At 32.1% G+C, this 21,336-nt stretch overlaps 3 protein-coding genes across 3 annotated transcripts; all 3 read left to right on the top strand.

The window, feature by feature from the left end:
* Positions 1-5,980: 5,980 nt before the first annotated feature.
* On the top strand, positions 5,981-7,612 carry LOC108324723 (isoliquiritigenin 2'-O-methyltransferase). Its single transcript, XM_017557655.2, has 4 exons — positions 5,981-6,417; positions 6,706-7,019; positions 7,108-7,172; positions 7,274-7,612. The coding sequence occupies exons 1-4, from the start codon at positions 5,981-5,983 to the stop codon at positions 7,568-7,570; spliced, it is 1,113 nt and encodes a 370-aa protein (XP_017413144.1). The 3' UTR covers positions 7,571-7,612.
* Positions 7,613-11,949: 4,337 nt separating this feature from the next.
* LOC108325719 (isoliquiritigenin 2'-O-methyltransferase) lies at positions 11,950-13,690 on the top strand. The gene is made up of 4 exons (XM_017558813.2): positions 11,950-12,371; positions 12,649-12,962; positions 13,050-13,114; positions 13,220-13,690. Exons 1-4 carry the CDS (start codon positions 11,950-11,952, stop codon positions 13,511-13,513), a joined length of 1,095 nt encoding a protein of 364 aa, XP_017414302.1. The 3' UTR covers positions 13,514-13,690.
* Positions 13,691-15,694: 2,004 nt separating this feature from the next.
* On the top strand, positions 15,695-19,621 carry LOC108325016 (protein HSH49). The gene is made up of 5 exons (XM_017557991.2): positions 15,695-15,887; positions 17,318-17,529; positions 18,108-18,285; positions 18,411-19,358; positions 19,456-19,621. The coding sequence occupies exons 1-4, from the start codon at positions 15,854-15,856 to the stop codon at positions 18,566-18,568; spliced, it is 582 nt and encodes a 193-aa protein (XP_017413480.1). The 5' UTR covers positions 15,695-15,853; the 3' UTR covers positions 18,569-19,358; positions 19,456-19,621.
* Positions 19,622-21,336: the final 1,715 nt, after the last annotated feature.

A 21,336-nucleotide genomic window follows, 5' to 3' on the forward strand; every position in this document is an offset into this window, starting at 1 on the left:
ATTGTAGATAGTGGCTCATGTTGTAATTGTTGTAGCACTAGGTTGGTGGAAAAGTTAGGTCTCACCATCAAACCCCATCCTAAACCTTACAAACTTCAATGGCTAAATGAAGGAGAGGATTTGAATGTGAACCAACAAGTGGAGGTCAAGCTCTCAATAGGGAACTATGAAGATAAAGTACTTTGTGACATAATTCCTATGGAAGCTTGCCACATTCTATTAGGAAGACCATGACAATTTGACAAGAAAACTATACACAATGGTCATACTAATGAGATTACTCTCCACCATAAGGAAAAGAAGTTTATTCTTCATCCCCTACCACCTTCTAAAGTGTTTGAGGATCAATTACAAATGAAGAAACTAAGGAATGAAGAGAGAAATGAAGAGAGCATGCATAAGGATTTAAGGGAGCAAATTCCCAACTCTTGCATTCATGAAGAAGGGGAAAGTAGTGCTCTTACCAAGGTCACTCAAAAGGAGAAAAATTTGTCTAAGAAAACATTGAAGAAAACTCTCCTTTGTGAGCAACCTTCCTATCTCCTTTTTTGTAAAGGAGCACTTTCATGCATTACTGCAAATCTAGAACCCAAGTGTCTATCTCCTTTGGATAAACTTTTGAAAGAATTTAGTGATGTGTTTCCCAAAGAAGATCCCAAAGATCTTCCACCAATCAGGGGTATAGAACATCAAATAGATTTTGTTCTTGGGGCAAGTTTACCAAATAGGTCAGCCTATAGAACCAATCCTCAAGAAACTAAGGAGATTGAAACTCAAGTTCAAGAATTATTAGACAAAGGTTGGGTTAAAAAGAGTTTGAGTCCATGTGTTGTGCCCGTGTTGTTAGTTCCTAAGAAAGATGGAAAATGGAGAATGTGTTGTGATTGTAGGGCTATCAACAACATCACCATTAAGTATAGGCACCCAATTCCTAGGCTTGATGACATGTTAGATGAGTTGCATGGATCCATGATATTTTCCAAAATAGATCTTAAAAGTGGTTATCACCAAATAAGAATAAGAGAGGGTGATGAGTGGAAAACTGCATTTAAGACTAAATTTGGTCTATATGAATGGTTAGTGATGCCATTTGGCTTAACTAATGCACCTAGCACCTTCATGAGATTAATGAACCATGTCCTTAGGGATTGCATTGGAAAATTTGTGGTTGTGTACTTTGATGACATCCTAGTATATAGCAAGAGTCTTCATGATCATTTAGGACATTTGCAAGTTGTTCTCTCCACCTTGAGGGACAACCATCTTTTTGCAAACAAAGAAAAATGCACATTTTGTGAAGATAGTGTGGTATTTCTAGGATTCATAGTGAACAAGCATGGTGTGCATGTTGATCCCACCAAAGTCCAAGCCATTCAAGATTGGCCAACTCCCCAAAATATAGGAGAAGTTAGGGGTTTTCATGGTCTAGCATCTTTCTATAGGAGATTTGTCCCTAACTTCTCAAGTATAGCTTCACCTCTCAATGAGCTAGTAAAAAAAGATGTGAAATTTGTGTGGGGAGAGAAACAAGAGTTGGCTTTCAAGCAACTCAAAGAAAAACTTACCAATGCACCCATTTTATCTCTTCCAAACTTTTCAAAAACTTTTGAGATAGAATGTGATGCAAGTGGTGTAGGAATAGGTGGAGTTTTGTTACAAGAAGGACACCCCATTGCCTATTTTAGTGAAAAACTAAATGGTGCCACTCTCAACTATCCCACCTATGATAAGGAGTTGTATGCTCTTGTAAGGTCCCTTCAAACTTGGGAACATTATCTAGTTTCCAAGGAGTTTGTCATTCATAGTGACCATGAGTCACTTAAATATTTAAGGGGACAACACAAGCTAAACAAGAGACATGCAAAATAGATGGAATATCTAGAACAATTTCCTTATGTGATCAAATACAAGAAAGGAAAATCTAATGTTGTGGCTTATGCTCTTTCTAGAAGGCGCAATCTCTTTTCAAAACTTGGAGCACAAATTCTTGGCTTTGATCACATGGGAGAGTTGTATGAACAAGATGACTTCTTTTCCTCCATCTTTTCAAATTGTCAAAAGAAGGCTCAAGGAGGTTACTATGTGTCCAAAGGGTATTTGTTTAAGGAGGGTAAGTTGTGTGTGCCTCAAGGTTCCCATAGGAAACTCCTCATTAAGGAGTCGCATGAAGGAGGTCTCATGGGCCATTTTAGAGTTGATAAAACTCTAAACATTCTTCAAGAGAAATTCTATTGGCCCCACATGAGAAAGGAAGTTCAAAGGTATTGTCATAAGTGCATTGCTTGTTTACAAGCCAAGGCTAAAACTATGCCTCATGGTGTGTACACCCCTCTCCCTATTGCTTCATCCCCATGGGAAGACATTAGCATGGACTTTATACTTGGTCTACCTAAGACTCAAAGGGGATTTGACTCTATCTTTGTGGTTGTAGATAGGTTTAGCAAAATGGCTCATTTCATACCATGCCACAAGGTAGATGATGCAAGTTACATAGCAAAACTCTTCTTTAGAGATGTGGTAAAATTCCATGGGTTGCCTAGGACCATTGTCTCAGATAGAGATCCTAAGTTTCTTAGTCACTTTTGGAAAACACTTTGGTCTAGACTAGGAACCAAGCTTCAATTTTCAACCTCTAGTCACCCACAAACTGATGGACAAACCGAGGTTGTGAATAGGTCTTTAGGAACCATGTTGAGGGCTATCTTGAAAGGAAACCACAAATCTTGGGATGAGTACCTTCCTCACATTGAGTTTGCATACAATAGGGTGGTTCACAAAACTACCAAAATGTCTCCTTTCGAGGTTGTGTATGGTTTTAATCCTCTCACTCCTTTAGACCTCATACCTCTCCCAAATCCTAGTGATTTCATTCATAAGGAAGGAGTGTCTAAGTCTGAATTTGTGAAGAAAATGCATGAGAGGGTAAAGTCACAAATACAACATCAAACTGAGAGATATGCCAAGTATAGTAACAAGGGCAAGAGAGAAGTGATCTTTGAAGAAGGAGATTGGGTTTGGCTCCACTTAAGTAAAAATAGATTTCCAACACAAAGGAAGTCCAAACTCAACTCTCGTGGTGATGGACCTTTTAGAGTAGTTCAAAGGATTAACAATAATGCATATAGGCTAGAGTTGCCTTGTGAGTATGATGTAAGTGCTACTTTCAATGTTTGTGATCTAACCCCTTTTGTAGGAGATTTGGAGCAAGATGAAGATGAAGAGCCTCAAGATTTGAAGACAAATCCTTCTCAAGAGGGAGGGGATGATGACAAACTCCTAGCTAAGGGTCCAATCACAAGAAGCATGGCCAAACAAATTCAAGAAGGATTAAAATCATTTCCAAAAGAAGGAGCTAAACTCTTATTTACTTGGGCTATCATGAAGTATTTCTAGACCTTGTATTAAGGGTCAAGTAGTATAGGGTATATTTTTAGGCCTTGTATAATGGGCCAAGTATTGTATGGTTTGTAATATTAGCTTAAAAGAGTGTGTCCCACCATGGGACATGATGGCCACATGGCAAGCTCTTAGTGAAGACACTTCTTAAAAAGGAAGTGGCCATGTGTCACTTTCCAAGTGGAGAAACTCTTCCTAAAGTGGATTGCCACATGTCACTCTAAGAGTGGAAAGCTTTTGCAAAAGTGGATTGTCACATGGCACTTTAAGAGTGGAGGAACTTTGCAAAAGTGGATTACCACATGAGTGGAGAAGACTTTACAAAAGTGGATTGCCACATGGCACTCTAAGAGTGGAGAAACTTTGTAAAAGAGGATTGCCACATGTCTCTTTAAGAGTGGATAGTTTTTAGGGTTTCTTGTCTACTTTGGAGACACCTTTCTCTATAAATAGAAGGGTCTTCCTTGTAAAATCACTTGATGAATTTGAATGTTATTATGCCAAAATGTGTGCAAACATATCTTGTCTCAAGTCAAGGCTAGAGCATCCCATGAGGTCCCTCTAACCACCCTTCTCTAGAGTTGGCCCAACCTCTCCGGAGATCCATCAAACACCTCCATCCTACCACAAATACTCACCAAAAACCTCACCAAAATTGTGAGCCCACCACCATATCCATCGCTTCCGCACAAATTCCACCTCCATAGCTTCATCTTCGTGCTTTGGCCCAACCTAGCTCGAGGAGGACGCTATCAAGAAACGACTCTTTTATACCTGATCCCAGAATATCAGGTGTAAATATCAAATTTTTATACCTGATACAGAAATAATCGGTGTAAAAGGACAGAAAATTTTTATACCACTGCATTTATAGCTATTCAAAAACAAGTATAAAAAGCTTTTTAAATAGGTATAAAAAACCTTTTTTTGACAAAGTGAGACTTCAACTATAAAAGAAAATAAATATAACTGAAGGTTAAAAGTCTTGGATGATCTTTATATTTGTATATGTATTTCAATTCAGACCTTTCGTTTTAAGTTGTTTCAATTAGGTTCTCAATTTTAAAAATTTATAAGAAACAAATTATTTTTGTTGAGTAGAAAGAAACAGCGTCAAGACATGCTGATGTATTTCCAGTGATCTCGTGGTGGTTATGCTTAGGACTGGTTCGTCCGATGGCGGATTCTGAGGTTGAAGATGATGACGTGGCAAAGTGTATAACTAATAGGGAAACACATAATATTTTGTTGCTTTTTTCTTTTTTTTTTCTTTTACTTTACCAAATTTTACATCATAATTTAAATTTCATTTCCATATAATAAAAATTAAAATCATTCATATTAGTATGTTTTGACGTCGATTTTTACCATTTAACGGAAATAACTTATTTGTTACACAATTTCAAAATTGAGGTTTCAATTGAGACAACCTAAAACGGGCCAACCAAATTAAGATTCATGTACAAATGTAAAGCTTATTTGTTACACATTTTTAAAATTAAGATCCCAACTGAGACAACTTAAAACAGGAGAACCGAATTAAGATTCATGTACAAATATAAAGACCATCATAAGGTTTTAACCTATCAATAAAAGTCTCCCTAAATATCACTTTATTTTATAAGGCAAAAAAATTGAAGTTTTGTCATTAGATATGACTTAAGTTATCATAGGAAAAAAATTGTTTTTATCTTAAGTTTTCATGAATATGACCACTTCATTTAAAAAAATAACAAAAGTTTTCTAACGTCGTTTAATGTTGCATAAGATAAATTTGATTCATCAAGGCAGTAAGATTTAAACTTTTTAAGTCGTTCTCCATTCACCCCATTATGTAAAATTTTAAAAAACTAATCCCTCTCAACAATAGTTAAAGCAAATTAACCCATTTTGATAAATTAACCTAAAATTTCAAATTTATAGATTAAAAAGGTGTTGAAGTCCTATAATCGATTTTTGGACCGGTTTTAAAAATAATTTTAAAAAAATTAAATTGAATATAGATGGCGATCTCATTATCTTTAAATTTCTTTCCATTGTCTTTCATGAGGGAGAACTCGATAGATTGACGCAGTCATTAAATTATTTTTAGTGTTTGATTCCCACCGCATACGGAAAAAAAAAGAACCTTAGACGTGAAGAACGCAGCCTCATCATGTTCAAACTCTTCCTTCATAGTTTTCTATTTTCTCCTCTGTATTTATTTTATGCACTAGTCCCATTCATACTTGTAGAGAAATTTGACATATTTTAATTAAGATAGTATAATGTGAATTATTATATACGTAAAGTCTCTTGACCAGTATTTTTATACTTAAGAATGGAAGTGAAACACAGTTATTTTTTTTTAAATATTTTTTTAAAAGAATAATAATTTGTATTTACAGTGGTTGATCTTAACATATTATTCAATCTCCATTAAAATATCAGTTAGACCTTAATTGGAATCTTATTCTCAAACCACTTGAGATCACCTTATACAACTACAAGAGCTATAAAAAGAGCACACTGAATAGCAATTAAGCAGACAAATTGTAACCAAACCAGAAACCAAAGATCATTAGAGTTAAATTAAGAGTCTAGAATGGGGGAATCCAATGTTGTTAGCAAGAATAGCCTCTATACTACTTGTCCTAAAAAATGTGATGAAGATGCTCGTGTATCTGCAATGCTGCTTAGTACTGCTGTGGTGTATCCTGCAGTTCTGAATGCTGCTATTGAGCTCAACTTGTTTGAGATCATAGCCAAGGCAACACCACATGGTTCACTCGTGTCATCTCATGAAATTGCTTCTAAGCTCCTAAACCAGCACCCTGACTTGCCCAATAGGCTTGATCGCATGCTGCGTTTGCTTGCTAGTTATTCTGTTCTTACCACTTCAACACGCACCACACAACATGGTGCCACTGAGACAGTTTATGGACTCTCACAAATTGGACAATACTATGCCCCTGATGCAACTAGAGGCTACTTCGCTTCTTTTGCATCCTTTCTCTCTTGTCCTGCACTCTCACCACTTTGGTAAATCATTTTAACTCTTATGCATGTCCTTCTTATCATTACTGTATCATGATGTGAATGAAACTGGGATGAAGTTCTTTCAGTTTAGTTAGGTATACTATTAAATATGAGCTTTTCATTTATGACATCAATTTTTTGTTGACATAAAGGGTATGTGTAGTATTATGAGAAGAATCTCAAACACTTTTTTCATAAAAGTCTAAATATTACGTCTGTGACTAAAAGTGTAGCCCTATTTTCCTTTTTTCTAACAAGGAAAGCTTACTTTACTCCAATCTCTATTCTCAGGCTGAATTTCAAGGAAGCGGTGGTTGATGCAGACGTTGATTTGTTCAAGAAACTTCATGGGGTAACAACGTACCAGTACATGGAAAAGAATCCAAAAATGAACGAAATTTTTAACAAGTCTATGGCGGATTTGTGCGTAACAGATATGAATAGAATACTTGACATATATAATGGATTTGAGGGAATATCAACGTTGGTCGATGTAGGAGGTGGAAATGGACAAAACCTGAAAATGATAGTCTCCAAATACCCTTCAATGAAAGGAATTAATTTTGATCTGCCCCAAGTCATTGAGAATGCACCACTGCTATCAGGTAGCCTATTTAATGTTTTATTATATATCAAAGGGTTAATATAAAGATATAATAATTTAAATTCTAAACTTTGTAAAATATTGTTAAGGGGTTGAGCATGTTGGAGGAGATATGTTTGCAAGTGTTCCAGAAGGTGACGCCATGACACTAAAGGTTAGTATACATGATAGTAAACACCTATTTCATGTATTGGATTAATCTAATTTCGTTTTAAGGTTGTATAAATATTTTTGTGTTTTATGATGTTGTTTTAGGCTGTCTTGCACAATTGGTCTGACGAGAAGTGCGTAGAAATATTGAGCAATTGTCAGAAAGCACTGTCTGGAGATGGGAAGGTGGTTGTTCTGGAATTCATAATGCCAGAAGAACCAGAAGCAACTGAACAATCTCAGCTTGTTTCGAGCCTGGACAACCTTATGTTTATCACAGCAGGTGGAAAGGAAAGAACTGAGAAAGAGTACGAGAATTTGTGCAAGCTGGCTGGTTTTTCAAAATTTAATGTTGCTTGTCATGCGTCGTCTGGGCCGGGAGTGATGGAATTCTACAAATAGCTGGTTAATAATAATAGTTCAGTATTTTAAGTTCAAACAATAAAGACTTCCATGTGAGGTGTTGGGTATCACCTGGTCAACTTTCCATTTTCATGTGATGTAACGTGTGAACTTAACTAATTTGTATTTTATAAATATATAAATATATATATATATATACTAAAAAAAAAGAAATAAATACTATTTTAATCTTTATTTTCATCCATTTGTTTATTATGATTTCTTTTTTCACGCTCAATTAAGTTTTTATTTTAATAAATTTTGTTCAATTTAATCACTTTCTATCTATGGCATTCTTTAAATTGTATGAAAGAGCATACACTATGACACTATTTGCATGATGTATGTTGTTTTTGCTTACGTGGCCTATTAGCATAGGAGATGTTGGATTGAGAAACTCGACCAACAGAAGAGAATCTCGACTATAAGTTCAACCAACAGAGGAGAAGATCGGTTGAGAAACTTAATCAACGTAACTCAACTGAGAAATTCGGCAAACAAGTCAGTAGTTTGTCACTTTTGTTCTGCGAGACACATAACCATTAACACCAGGATCTGTAGCCTCATTTTATTACCTAGTCAGAACCGTCACTAGTCATCACTTTGTTGCCATTAGAGCAATTACGCTTTCTAATGCTTTCTTTTTCTTCGTTATCCTCCACGAGGGTTTCAATTTTCTGAATCCATGATTGCAATAACAAAGTTCATGATCTTTGTTGCCGCTTCACGTTTCACCTTTTCTATATCATTTAACCTATTTCTCCTTCCCTATTAATTTTAATTTTTGTTATTGTTAGTAATTAAATGCAAGTGTAAGTTGTGGGAAAGACGAGAATATGAAAAGATGAATCATTATTGTGATGACATTGGATCTTGTGAGTTTTTGGCAAAAACAAAAGTTGAAGGAGGTTGAGGTAGACCGTGATAGACAACACTGGCAAAGCCTCGATGGTGGTCAATGTTGCTAGTGGTGCTGGAGATGCAGTCGCAATGACATGATGAAAGGAAGAGATATGGAAGTGGAGAAGGATGTGCAAGGTTGAAGCTTTTCAGCCTCACTTTTTCTTTGTTAGCCTAGCTTTTTCTTTGCTTACCAAGCTTCTCGCCCTATTTTGTAAGCTTTTCCATTAATAATTTTAACGGATAGAACAAACTAAATTAAACAAAATTTAATACTAGAAATCTAATTAACCGCGAAAAAAATAAGATGAAGTCAAAGTAAAACTATATATTTAATAGTAACAAAAATAGTATGAATTTATATGTCCTTAAACCATATTTAATATATTTTTACACGTAACAAATTGATTGAAGAGTTTAAAGAAATTTAAAAGACTATAAGACTAAGTTGATCCGCAAGTTGCAAAAGAGAAATGAAAATAAATTCGGCAGTTTTATTTTATCCTACTTTTAGAATAAAAATTGTTTTAATCAACAGTGGCAGTCCTTTTTAATCAATAAAAGTTGCAAATGTTTTAATTCATGCCAAATAGGAAAAAATTGTCAAGAATTTTGAAATATAAATATTGAGAATTTTTTTAATCAATAGTGATAGTCATTTTTAGTCCAGATCTATCACAACTTCTTTTCACGCCATTCAAGGTTGTTTTCATTTAATATTGATCATAATATGTATTGATTAGAATGATTTGTACGACTTAATTAGTTTTTTCTCTCTTTTTTCTAAACTTTCAATGGATGTTTTAACCTTGACAAAAAGAAAAAAACACAGGTAATTTTAGTTGAAATTTTTTCTTTTTCCACTAGAAAAAATATACACTTGAAAAATAATTTTTGTTATCAATATTAACAAAGAAACTCTAATCAGTATCAATAAAAAAAATAGAAAATCTTAACTAACGTTAATAAAAATAATAATTGTAACTTATGTTACCGAAAACAATATATCTAATTGGTATTAGTTGATCAAATTGTAATTAACTTAACATGAAAATAATTTTAACTAATAAATTAAAAAGGAATGGTTCAACGTTACTTGGAAAATATCTTTAAGACTGACAAAATTAAATGTAACTAATGTTAATTAAGGATGAGAAAACGGAATAGCATGCATGGGTGAACTCAAATCCGTAAAAAAACGTGGGCTCATTCCGCATATGTCTGATCCATATTACTCGCAGCCTGCATGAGTCTAGGACGGCCAATCCGCATAAAAAAAATTAAAAAAACAAAATTGGTTAGTCAATTCTTTGAAGCATCATCAGCTGTGGCTGCTTGTTCTTTGTACGATAATCTATGCTTTCTTCATGCGAGAAACTTCTCTCCCTGCCACCTTCATTGAAGGTATTCTGAACCAGTGCTACCAAGAGATTAGAAAACAGCATCCACTGGGGCATAAAGGAATTTTGACGTTGGTGTTTTTTTTGGACTTATTTAACATAAAAAAAACACTAACATCTTATTGGAGTCGTTAATTGACATAAGAAGCAAGACAACGTTGATTGATGTTAAAAATTATCTTTTTTTTTTACGTCAACATTGGAAATTAATTTCTAACGGTAATTAAGGTTATCTTTTTTCATTTTCTGACATTAATTAACTCTTGTTTTTTTTAATAAATAGTGATCAATTTTTACGACTTGACGATACCAATTAGTAAATGTAGTCTACTTTTGGTATTTTATATTTTCAGAAGTATTAAATATGAACTATAAAAAAAAAACTATCAAAAGTGAATAGTGTTGTAGTTAATGGTGATATATATTGACTATTAACCTCTTGATATTTTTTCTGGTTGAATTTTTCTTTTAACCATTTCTTAGCACCTCTATTTCAAAAAAAAGAAACTAATAATTCTTACTTTGAGTTTCTCTTGAAGGGTAAAAATTATTAGAAAAATCAATTGCTACAAATCTTTAAACAAAACCATAACTTTTCAACGGTAGTTGGTAGTTTTCACATTATTATATATCAATGGTAGTTTTGGCATTATTATATCAATTTAGGATAGAAAAGAATTTTCAAACCGGTGACATTTCACGTAGCTAACTGCTTCTTCTAGATTTTTTTTTTTAAAGATCTTTTTTTATTTTTTATCAATATTTTTTTTTTGTTTTTTCCAAACTTTTTAAAAATGTTTACATACTTAAACTTTAAACTTTGAATTTTGATCTAAAACTTAAAAAATAGTACTTTTTGAAAAATAAATTTGGTAGTTTAGAATTGTTTTTCTAAAATAAATTAGAATAATAATAATAATAATAATAATAATAATAATAATAAAAAATTGAATATAAATGACGATCTTTAAATTTTTTTTTTCCATAGTCTTTCAAGACTTGGAGAACTTGATAAATTGACGCGGTGAATAAATTATTTTTAGTGCTTGATTCCCACCGCATAGGGAAAAAAATCCCCTGACGAGAACAACGCAGCCTCATAATGTTCAAACTCTTCCTTCATATTTTTCTATTTTCTCCTTTATGCAGTAGTCCCATTTACTTAAATAACTTAAAATCCATATTTTGACTTTTTACCATAAATAATTTTACGACTTTCTCTTTAGAGCATTGTTCTTAATCTATTCTTAAATATAATTATAATTTCAATTTCTCTCTCATTTTAAAAGTATAATCATCCTTGAATAGTCAAAGTTACATAAAGATAGAGAAATTGAATATATTTTTATTAAGACAGTACAATGGGAAATATTATGTCTTTGTACGAGAAATAATACTTTGACACATAAATTTTTACATTCATTATATTTTCTTTTTTTTTTTTTAATTACAAAATTTTACTTTTGTAAAACTATTTCACTTTCGTTTCATTAGATATGTCAAATAAACATATGTCATGCTACTCTTACTCTATTTTTATATCACTTATGTGTACAAATCGAGATGCATTCCAGTTCGAGCATATTCTCTTTCATATCCATATATGGCAGATTCAGATTCTTAAATTACATACCTATCAGCAACAGATCTTCTTCCCACTCAAGAGCATGTTATAGGTCAAATAGTAACTTCGTACCTCTCCCACATGAGGTCTAGAAAAGAACTTGACATGGCGAATAAGGCATATGTTACTAAAGAAAATATCATTTGCCAACATTCCTGGTCTAATATTTTTATATCACTAAGAAATCGAGTGAAACACTGTTTAAATATTTTTTTTTCTCTTTCAATCTTAAGAACAAAATAAAATCGTGAAAGACAAAATTATAAAATAAAAAGTATCTTTTATGTATAGTGATTCACCTAATGATATCACTTGTTTTTCACTAAAATAATTAGAAGACCTTCAATGTACAACTACAAACAGCTATAAAAAGAGCACACCGAAGAGCAATTAAGCAGACAAATTGTAACCAAACCAGAAACCAAAGAACATTAGAGTTAAATTAAGAGTCAAGAATGGGGGAATCCAATGTTGTTAGCACAACTTGTCCTAAAAAATGTGATGAAGATGCTCGTGTATCTGCAATGTTGGTTAGTACTACTGTGGTGTACCGTGCAGTTCTGAATGCTGCTATTGAGCTCAACCTGTTTGAGATCATAGCCAAGGCAACACCACACGGTTCATTCATGTCATCTCATGAAATTGCTTCTAAGCTCCCAAACCAGCATCCTGACTTGCCCGATAGGCTTGATCGCATGCTGCGTTTGCTTGCTAGTTATTCTGTTCTTACCACTTCAACACGCACCACACAACACGGTGCCACTGAGACAGTTTACGGACTCTCACAAATTGGACAATACTATGCCCCTGAGGCAACTAGAGGCTACTTCGCTTCATTTGCATCCTTTCTCTCTTGTCCTGCGCTCTCACCACTTTGGTAAATCATTTTAACTCTTATGCATGTCGCTCTGATTATTACTGTATGATGACATGAATGAAACTGGCATGAAGTTATTTCAGTTTAGTTTGGTATACTATTAAATATGAGCTTTTCATTTATGACTTTAAGTAAGATTTTTTTTTTTCATTTATTAAGAAGAATCTCAAACACTTTTTTCATAAAGTCTAAATATTAGGTCTGTGACTAAAAGTGTAGCCTTTTTTTCCATTTTTCAAAGAAGGAAAGCTTACTTTGCTCCCATCTCTTTTCTCAGGCTGAATTTCAAGGAAGCAGTGGTTGATGCAGACGTTGATTTGTTCAAGAAACTTCATGGGATAACAAAGTACCAGTACATGGAAAAGAATCCAAAAATGAACGAACTTTTTAACAAGACTATGGCGGATTTGTGTGCAACAGATATGATTAGAGTACTTGAAATATATAATGGATTTGAGGGAATATCAACGTTGGTTGATGTAGGAGGTGGAAATGGACAAAACCTGAAAATGATAGTCTCCAAATACCCTTCAATTCAAGGAATTAATTTTGATCTGCCCCAAGTCATTGAGAATGCACCACTGCTATCAGGTAGCCTGACATATTTAATGTTTTATCATATATCGAAGGGTTAATATATAATAATTTAAATTCTAAACTTTGTAAAATATTGTTAAGGGGTTGAGCATGTTGGAGGAGATATGTTTGCAAGTGTTCCAGAGGGTGATGCCATGACACTAAAGGTTAGTATAAATGATAGTAAACACCTATTTCATGTATTGGATTAATCTAATTTCGTTTTAAGGTTGTATAAATATTTTTCTGTGTTTTATCATGTTGTTTATAAGGTTGTCTTGCACAATTGGACTGATGAGAAGTGCGTAGAAATTTTAAGCAATTGTCACAAAGCACTGTCTCCAAATGGGAAGGTGGTTGTTATGGAGATCATAATGCCAGAAGAACCAGAAGCGACTGAAGAATCTCAGCTTTTTTCCTGCCTCGACAACCTTATGTTTATCACAGCAGGTGGAAAGGAAAGAACTTTGAAACAGTACGAGAATTTGTGCAAGCTGGCTGGTTTTTCAAAATTTCATGTTGCTTGTGATGCCTCCTGGCCGGGAGTGATGGAATTCTACAAATAAGTTAATCAGCAATAGTTCAGGATGTTAATAAGGGTAAAAGCGTGAAGATCAAACAATAAAGACTTCCATGTGAGGTGTTGGTTACTACCTTCTTGTCAACTTTCCATTTTCATGTTATGTAACGTGTGCACTTAAATAGTTTTTAGTCAAAATCTATCACAACTTCTTTTGACGCCATTCAAGTTTGTTTTCATTTAATATTGATCACAATATGTATTGATTAGAATGATTTGTACGACTTAATTAGTTTTTTTTTTCTTCTAAACTTTCCATTGATGTTTTGACCTTGACAAAAAGAAAAAAAACACAGGTAATTTTAGTTGAAATTGTTTTCTTTATACACAGGTAACATAAATTTTTTTTCTAACTTAGAAAAAATGAAACTGAAAAAATGAAACTGACACCAGCGCCACCTGTTGTCGCCCAACACTATGATGAATGCTTCTTAGATGTGAGATTCAATTTGGTATCTTACACTTTTTCTCTTCTCAAACTTGTTAATGTTTTCTAATTGATAGAGCAATTACAACAATCAAGATCCCTCATTCCAATTACATCTTAAACCACATAAATCCTCACATTTACCAATCTATATGTAAGTAAAAACACAACCTTAGCTATGCAACACTGATTCATGATTCAAACATTTTGTACGACTAGACTTGAAGGAGGCTTTGTGATAATTGATAAGACATCCTCTACTAAAAAAATTTGAGTTAACTCATAATGAAAAGAGATGAAAGTTTCTATGAGAGGTGCGAGTTGTGTTTTTGTTTAGTTAAAGATGCTCACCTTGATTTTAAAAGAAGAAAGAAAAAGGATTTTACAACTTTTTAAATTAAAATAATTATTTTATCATTGTGCTTTTTAAAACTATTTATTTAAATTCAATATTTTTAAATTAAATTAATTATTTACAATGAAAAAATTCATGTTCATAGTACATATGTTTTCATTAATATAATATATATATATATATATATATATATATATATATATATATATATATAAAATAGGGAATAGGGTGGGATGTTGATTATATGAAATCTATATTATACTATTAGAACAAAAATAGTGTAATATTTTGAGCTTTTAACGGTGAATTCGCGAATGACATCATATCAGGAGACGTTTACGTTAACTTAACGTCGAATTTTGTGAATATATGATGTTAATCAATTTTTTTTTGTTTTTTTAATTAATTGTGATATTTTTTTACAACTCTATGAGACTGAAAAATAGAAAAACAACCAATTTCAGTTTTTGGTATTTTATAAAGCAAGAACTATGAACGTAGGATCAACAACAAGCAACAATAAATAACAACAAACAAGTTCAAACAAACAACAAACAAGTTCAACAAATAACGAAAACGAAAACTAACCTTAGGTTTGTCTGAATAAAGTGTATGACAAGAGAAAGCAGAATGCGCCTAAACGAAAATCATACATAAAGTAGTTAATTAACATGCATTTGTATCAAATGAAAGAAATATTACATGGGATGATCGTCAAATTTCGTTCAAGAAAAGTTTGAGAAGAGAAGAGGGTCTCGCGCACTAAGATAAAATGAATGAATTTTCAATTTCTCGCTCCGATTTTTATTGAATTCACTAATCTTTTCACCTCTAAAACTGGGGTATTGGACGTTTAATATCCTTTTACGTCAAATTACAACTCTATACGGACGTTTAATAATTTGCATTTATTTAGAAAGGTATAAGAGAACATGAAATAAAAAAACATATAAAAGAATTTAATAAAAAAATATAATGAAAAACAAATTATCATGTTTTAGAGATAAATGAGTGAATAAGTTATAAATTATAGAAAAAAAATACAAAATGTTAAAGGTAATAATAAATTATCATTCAATCTTTTTATCATATTTTACTCAATTACATGTATTATTTTCATAAGTCGTAATCTTTATAATAAAGATAGATAAAAAACATGTACTGAATTATAGATCAATTACCAAGAGATCTTTAAGAAATTATTCTCCCCAATATTTATTATTAATCACTTACGGTTTTAAAAAAAATTTGTGATTGAATAGTATATTTTAGATAATTGTCCATATCACCCAATTTACCATTTTAAAAAATCTGAAATTATTATCTTAGATTATTGAATAATTTCCGGCCTTTCACCTCCAACTTTGAGATAAGTGTTTTTAATTGCTCTAATCCCTTTGCTCTCCAACTACCCCTGCTTGCTGTAGTCAGAGCACAAACCTTTCTCTCTTTCTCTTTAACTCGCTCTTCCTCTCCGGAAGTTGAAGAAGGCCTTCTGCAACGTCCTCTCGCGATTGAGCTTCACGTCAGATCCAGAGACGATTATGTCTGGCAACTCCAATTGCAGTGTTTACATAGGTAAACTCACTTTTTTTACTTTCAATCTCCTTTGAACTCTGTACAATTTTTTTTTGTCATTATTCATTTATTAAATAGTTATGTATTTTCTCTAAAATATTCAATTTGATTACCTGAATTTGAACATTTTAAGGAGGCATTCGCCAACTAAGGGAGATAAATTAGGGTTTTACAATGTGGTTCTCAGTGTTTTGTATTTTGTTTGCGATATTTATAGCTTATGCATGTCATAGGAATCTCTACTTCGGTTTTTCGCAACTTAACATGTCAACCTTGGTGGAAATTGTGAGTGGTTTAGAGTTTTGTTTAGGATATCTCTATTTTTTTCTTTTAAATATTTTTCTTTGCTGTCTCCTGCTTTCCTCGTCTGTTTTTTGGGTAGCATGTTACAACTTGTACTATTGATTGTAGTCACCGCTGAAGATTTTTCTGTTACTTTAGCTGGAGTAAAGCAAGTTTCCTCTTTAGTGGTTTGGGAAGAGTATTGAATGTATTTGGAGCTCTGTGGGAATATATCTTTCACATTTTTGAAACAAAGTGGTAGATACATGTCATGTGTTCTTATCTTGTAATTTTTTTTTTCCACGCTGTTCTGAACTTGTTTGAAACAAAGGTTATGTTAAACTTTTGTGAGAACAAGAGTGAATTGTAATACTTTGTATGGTGATATGTTTTTGAAGGTGGAGAAGTTGAAGATTAAGTTGATTTATCACATTTTCTGTACGCTATTTTGTTTTTGTTTTTAGAGAACATGTAGTGATAGGATTTTTTGTTGTGGTAAGAGGATTTTGTTGGAAGGAAAAGGAAGGAGTGTACATAGGAAGGAAAAGAAAGACCTTAGACTAATTTATAGGTTAATTACTAAGGAAATAAAGGTAATCGAACAATATCCTTTGTTAATGACATGGCCCAAAGCTTACCTGCGAGTTCAGGTATTCCCTTGAACGCTTGAACATTTCTTTCTAGCTACTGGAGACATCATACACCAACAAATAGAGCATTCTACAAATAGCTTTTATTCTAATAGAATATAAAACTTAAATTGGAGAGGAAAGAGGGAAAGTACTACATGATAATCTCCCTTATGTGAAAGGTTTAATTGATAGAAGTTATTCTTTGATAAATGTGCGTAATAATATTAACACGATCGGATGTTTCACTACTATGATGGTAGAATGTATTTCTTTTTTCTCCCAGTTGCCTTTACTGCCTAAAGTTGTACTTTTACACTTTTTTATCCAAACTAGCTTTTATGTTATTATTTTCAGGGGATTCTTGAACTGGATTTCAATCTGGTTGATTGAGATGTTTAATATTTTTGTAAATATAAGTTTTTAATTGCTTCTAGATAATTGGATTTATGCACAAGTATATATATATATATATATATAATAGCAGGGTGCTGATTTGGTTACTTCTATTTGACTCAGGCAATCTAGATGAGAGGGTGACAGAGAGAGTCTTGTATGATATATTAATCCAAGCAGGACGAGTGGTAGATTTGCACATTCCTAAAGATAAGGAAACTGAGAAACCGAAAGGTTATGCCTTTGCAGAATATGAAACTGATGAGATTGCAGATTATGCTGTCCGACTTTTCTCGGGCCTTGTAACTCTCTATAACAGAACACTCAAGTTTGCAGTACGTTCTAAAAATCTCTGCTTTCAACCTGTTAGATATGTTTTAGTCTTAGTTTTAAATTGTTAATTGAAAATTTAGCATTATTGAGTGGCAGTTTGCAAAATATGCAGCCTTGTAGTATTGGTTGTAACTGGGTTTGTGGGATCATGGATGCACCTCTTTTAACTTTTTGGGCGTATTTGGTAGATGTGTTTGAATGGCAACGAAACATGGGTTTTATTCTGTGTTTTGTTCTTTTGAATAACAGAGAGAAATTGTGTGTACATTCATTATAAGCTTTATGGGCAATAGACGCCATCAACTTAATTTCGTTTCCCTACATTTTTGTTACAATAGGTCTTTTGGTTAAATGGATGCCCCAACCATTAAATCTCTACCCTTCATTAATTTTCGTTCGCATGCATTTTTTTCCTGGTTCTTTTTTATTTTCAAACATTTCTTCGCACAAGCTTCCATGGCTCTTTTTCACTGATTAATGAAATTTTCCAATTTTTTCAGAGTTTGGGTGTTTTCCTTGCACATTTCATGTTTTTTATTCTCTTTTACCCGTATGACATGCTCTGTCTGCCTATAAACAGATGTCTGGGAGAGACAAGACTACACTTAATGGCTCTACAGCAGTTACCCCCACATCAAATTCTTCTCAAAGACCAAGGCCATATGCAGTCGCAATAAATAATTCAGAAAATTTCCAGCACCCTGCCAGGCTATCAACTTCTGATCGATTTTCAGATTATGCAGTAAATCATTCCCAAGGTAGTGTATTGTCTCACTAACGTGCTAAAAAAATTTCACGCATAGATTGACAGTAGAAGAATCTTACTAAAACATAGCTTAACTCTTGCTGAGCAATTTTGTTTTTTGTTTTAATTCAATGCCAGTTCCTCCTATTCGTGTAACTAGTGGGAATGGATCTCACTATAGTGGCAACAATTATGAATACAGCAGGAGAGCTTTTGGGGCAACATTGGATAGCATTAGCCGTAATAGGTCACGCCGCTTTGATAGAAGTAGCCCAATCTCTTACCCACATTACTAAATATTTTCCGAAGATCAGTGAAGTGACAGACTAATCTTTCATTAAATATTAGTCATAAGTGATAATAGAATGTAAATGGGAAATATTCAATATTTAGTAGAATGGATATGCTTCAAGAAAAGCCATTGTTGTATGTATACCTATTTATTTCACTCTCCAGGTGGCTTGGTGCTTATGAACTTAATGTTTGTAGTTTTCTCAGTAGTGAGGAAATCTTTATATTTAGTTCTGTAGGTTGAACTCAAATCAAGCACTGCTATCTTTTCGGTTGCCTTTCTTTCAGCTTTGGTTGTAGTGTGATGTGGTTTCTAACATTTCATTATCTAAAATTTCTGTATTGAATGTTTCCTAACGAATAGGATCAAACTGTTGTTTGGTTTTCCTTTATATGCCAATGAAATTTGTAATTTTGTTCGAATGTAAGCTAAGCAGATTGACACAACACGGAAACTAAACAACTTTCCGTGATGGAACACTATTTTCATTTTGGAATGTTCTTACTCACTTGGGATCTAGTATTATTGTTTTGTTACGTTTTTACTCTTTTAAATTGTGGGATTCTTGAAGGGAATCAATTTTGTATGTTCTTGGGTGCTCACATTGTTTTGCCATGTTGAGAAGGTCTACTGCACCACGATTATTGGCTCTTTAGTGCCAGTAACTTTATTTTACTTTCTTCATTGCATTACAAATGAGGATTTCAACCCAAAAAAGTTGCAAGGTGCCTTTGTTCTCTTACCTGATTTATGCTAAAAGAAGGAAAGGGTCGTTGTGTATTTCTGTCCCATGAGTGAGTTTTATTTGAACTCCCCCACGTTCCTTTGATGCACATCTCATTTGCAGTTTGATGACAAAATTATGCGTTATCTGATTTGTTTCTTTTGCAGAGTAAATATGAATGGCAGAAGAACCAATTTAGCATCAGAAATTTACCCCAAAGAAAGCGCGGAAAGATATGTTTAGCTTGAGAAAATATTATTTTATCCTTTTGTTAATATTTGTTAAAATGTTGGTGTATTGCTTTAATTTTTTTAATGTAAGTGTTGAAAATAATATTTTGCTGTTTTTTTTCTGCATAAATAATTGAAAAGGGTAATAAAGTAAAATTCATTTAAGTTTTTATAATTATTAATAAATTAATTGTATAAATAGCATTTCTTATATTTGTAATATGAATGTTTCATGTGGTTTTTGATAGCAGTAGAATTATTCATATATAAATTTGTCATTAAATATATAGTCATAATATTAGTTCATTTTTTTCAATTTTTTTATTTATTTTATGCTTATGAGTATATCTTATTATAATTGTTTTTATAAGATAACGTATCATTGAAGAAGCTGGAAAAACCAAATAAATAAATAAATATATGTATGTGTGTGTGTGTGTGTTCGTGTTCCAAAAGGTAGGTCTTTTTGTTGGTCCATTGCTGCACCACACCGTATAGGAGGAAAGTATTATTAAGGGATTTTTATTGTTTGGTGATGTGCTGCTTTTAGGAAAGGTAATATATATTATATTATATATTAGGGTTCTTAATTAATTAGGATTTTTAATTTCACTTTTCAATTAAGAATTAGGGATTAGTTTTAGTTATTTAAGAATTGTATAATATGTTGTTTTTAATGTTGTAGTTCAAAACTGAAATTAAGAATCAATTTAAAGTATACATGGGAATGAATTAAATTTAATTGGGAGTAGTCTAAGTCTATTCTATTTAGAGAACTTTGAATTGAACCTGTATTTGTATAAAATTGTTTCCTTTAACTATTTTATATATATAATGAAATATATCATATTGTTACTCGAATTATTTTCTTTCGATTTTGTTGTGTTGTTGATCTGATATTTTAAAATTGCTGGCTGAATACATTTTCTGAATTTGTTTAAAATTTTGCCACAAATACAAATCTATTACCATTGTGCCTGCTCTTTTACTGTTTTCAACCTTTTGTTTGTTCGTTTGTTCATTTTTGTTTCATTTTTCAATGTCAATATGATAGAGTGACAAGTGATGGAGTCCAGTTGGAAACTAAGGATTTTTTTTAAAAGTTTTTTATTTAAATATATATATATATATATTATTTTTTTTAAAACATCCATATTAAAAAGAAGACTTTTGTAATTAATATTTTGTTATTTAAAATTAAAAAAGAATTATAAAATATGAAATTTTAATATTTAGAAGGATTTTTATAGATTTACAATAAGTTAAAGGATTTCATGAACTTCAAAAAAAGCCATAACTAGTATTGTATAATTAAAGAGTGATTCAAATATTATGTATTTTGTAGAACCTTCACAAAAACCAATTGAATGCAAAAGATTTTACCCAAAGTAAATAGTTAACTTTAGAAACACCATTTAGTCCATTCATAGGCAATCTGCCACATCAATACATTACTGTTACTTTCTTTCCAACAACGAGGAATTAGGAGAACATGATAAGCCAAAAATGAAAAAGAAAATCAGAAAACAAAACTTTAAAACACAAAAAACATTTTACACTAATTTTTTTTAAAAGATTTAAAAAAAATTAAAAATGTATTTACGTATATAATCAATTATAAAAAAGATATAATAAAAAATATAATAAAATGTTTACGTTTTTCTATTATGATATAATAAAAAATAATAATTTTGATATTTTGTAAAGTTATATTTTAATATTTAAGAACTTATCTAAATTTATGGATTTAATTAATTAACTCGTGAATTATGTTACTGCATTGCAATTTTTTGAAATTAACATATGAACAAAAAACCA

The sequence above is a fragment of the Vigna angularis genome, chromosome 3 (assembly GCF_016808095.1).
Source record: "Vigna angularis cultivar LongXiaoDou No.4 chromosome 3, ASM1680809v1, whole genome shotgun sequence".
NCBI lineage: Eukaryota > Viridiplantae > Streptophyta > Magnoliopsida > Fabales > Fabaceae > Vigna > Vigna angularis.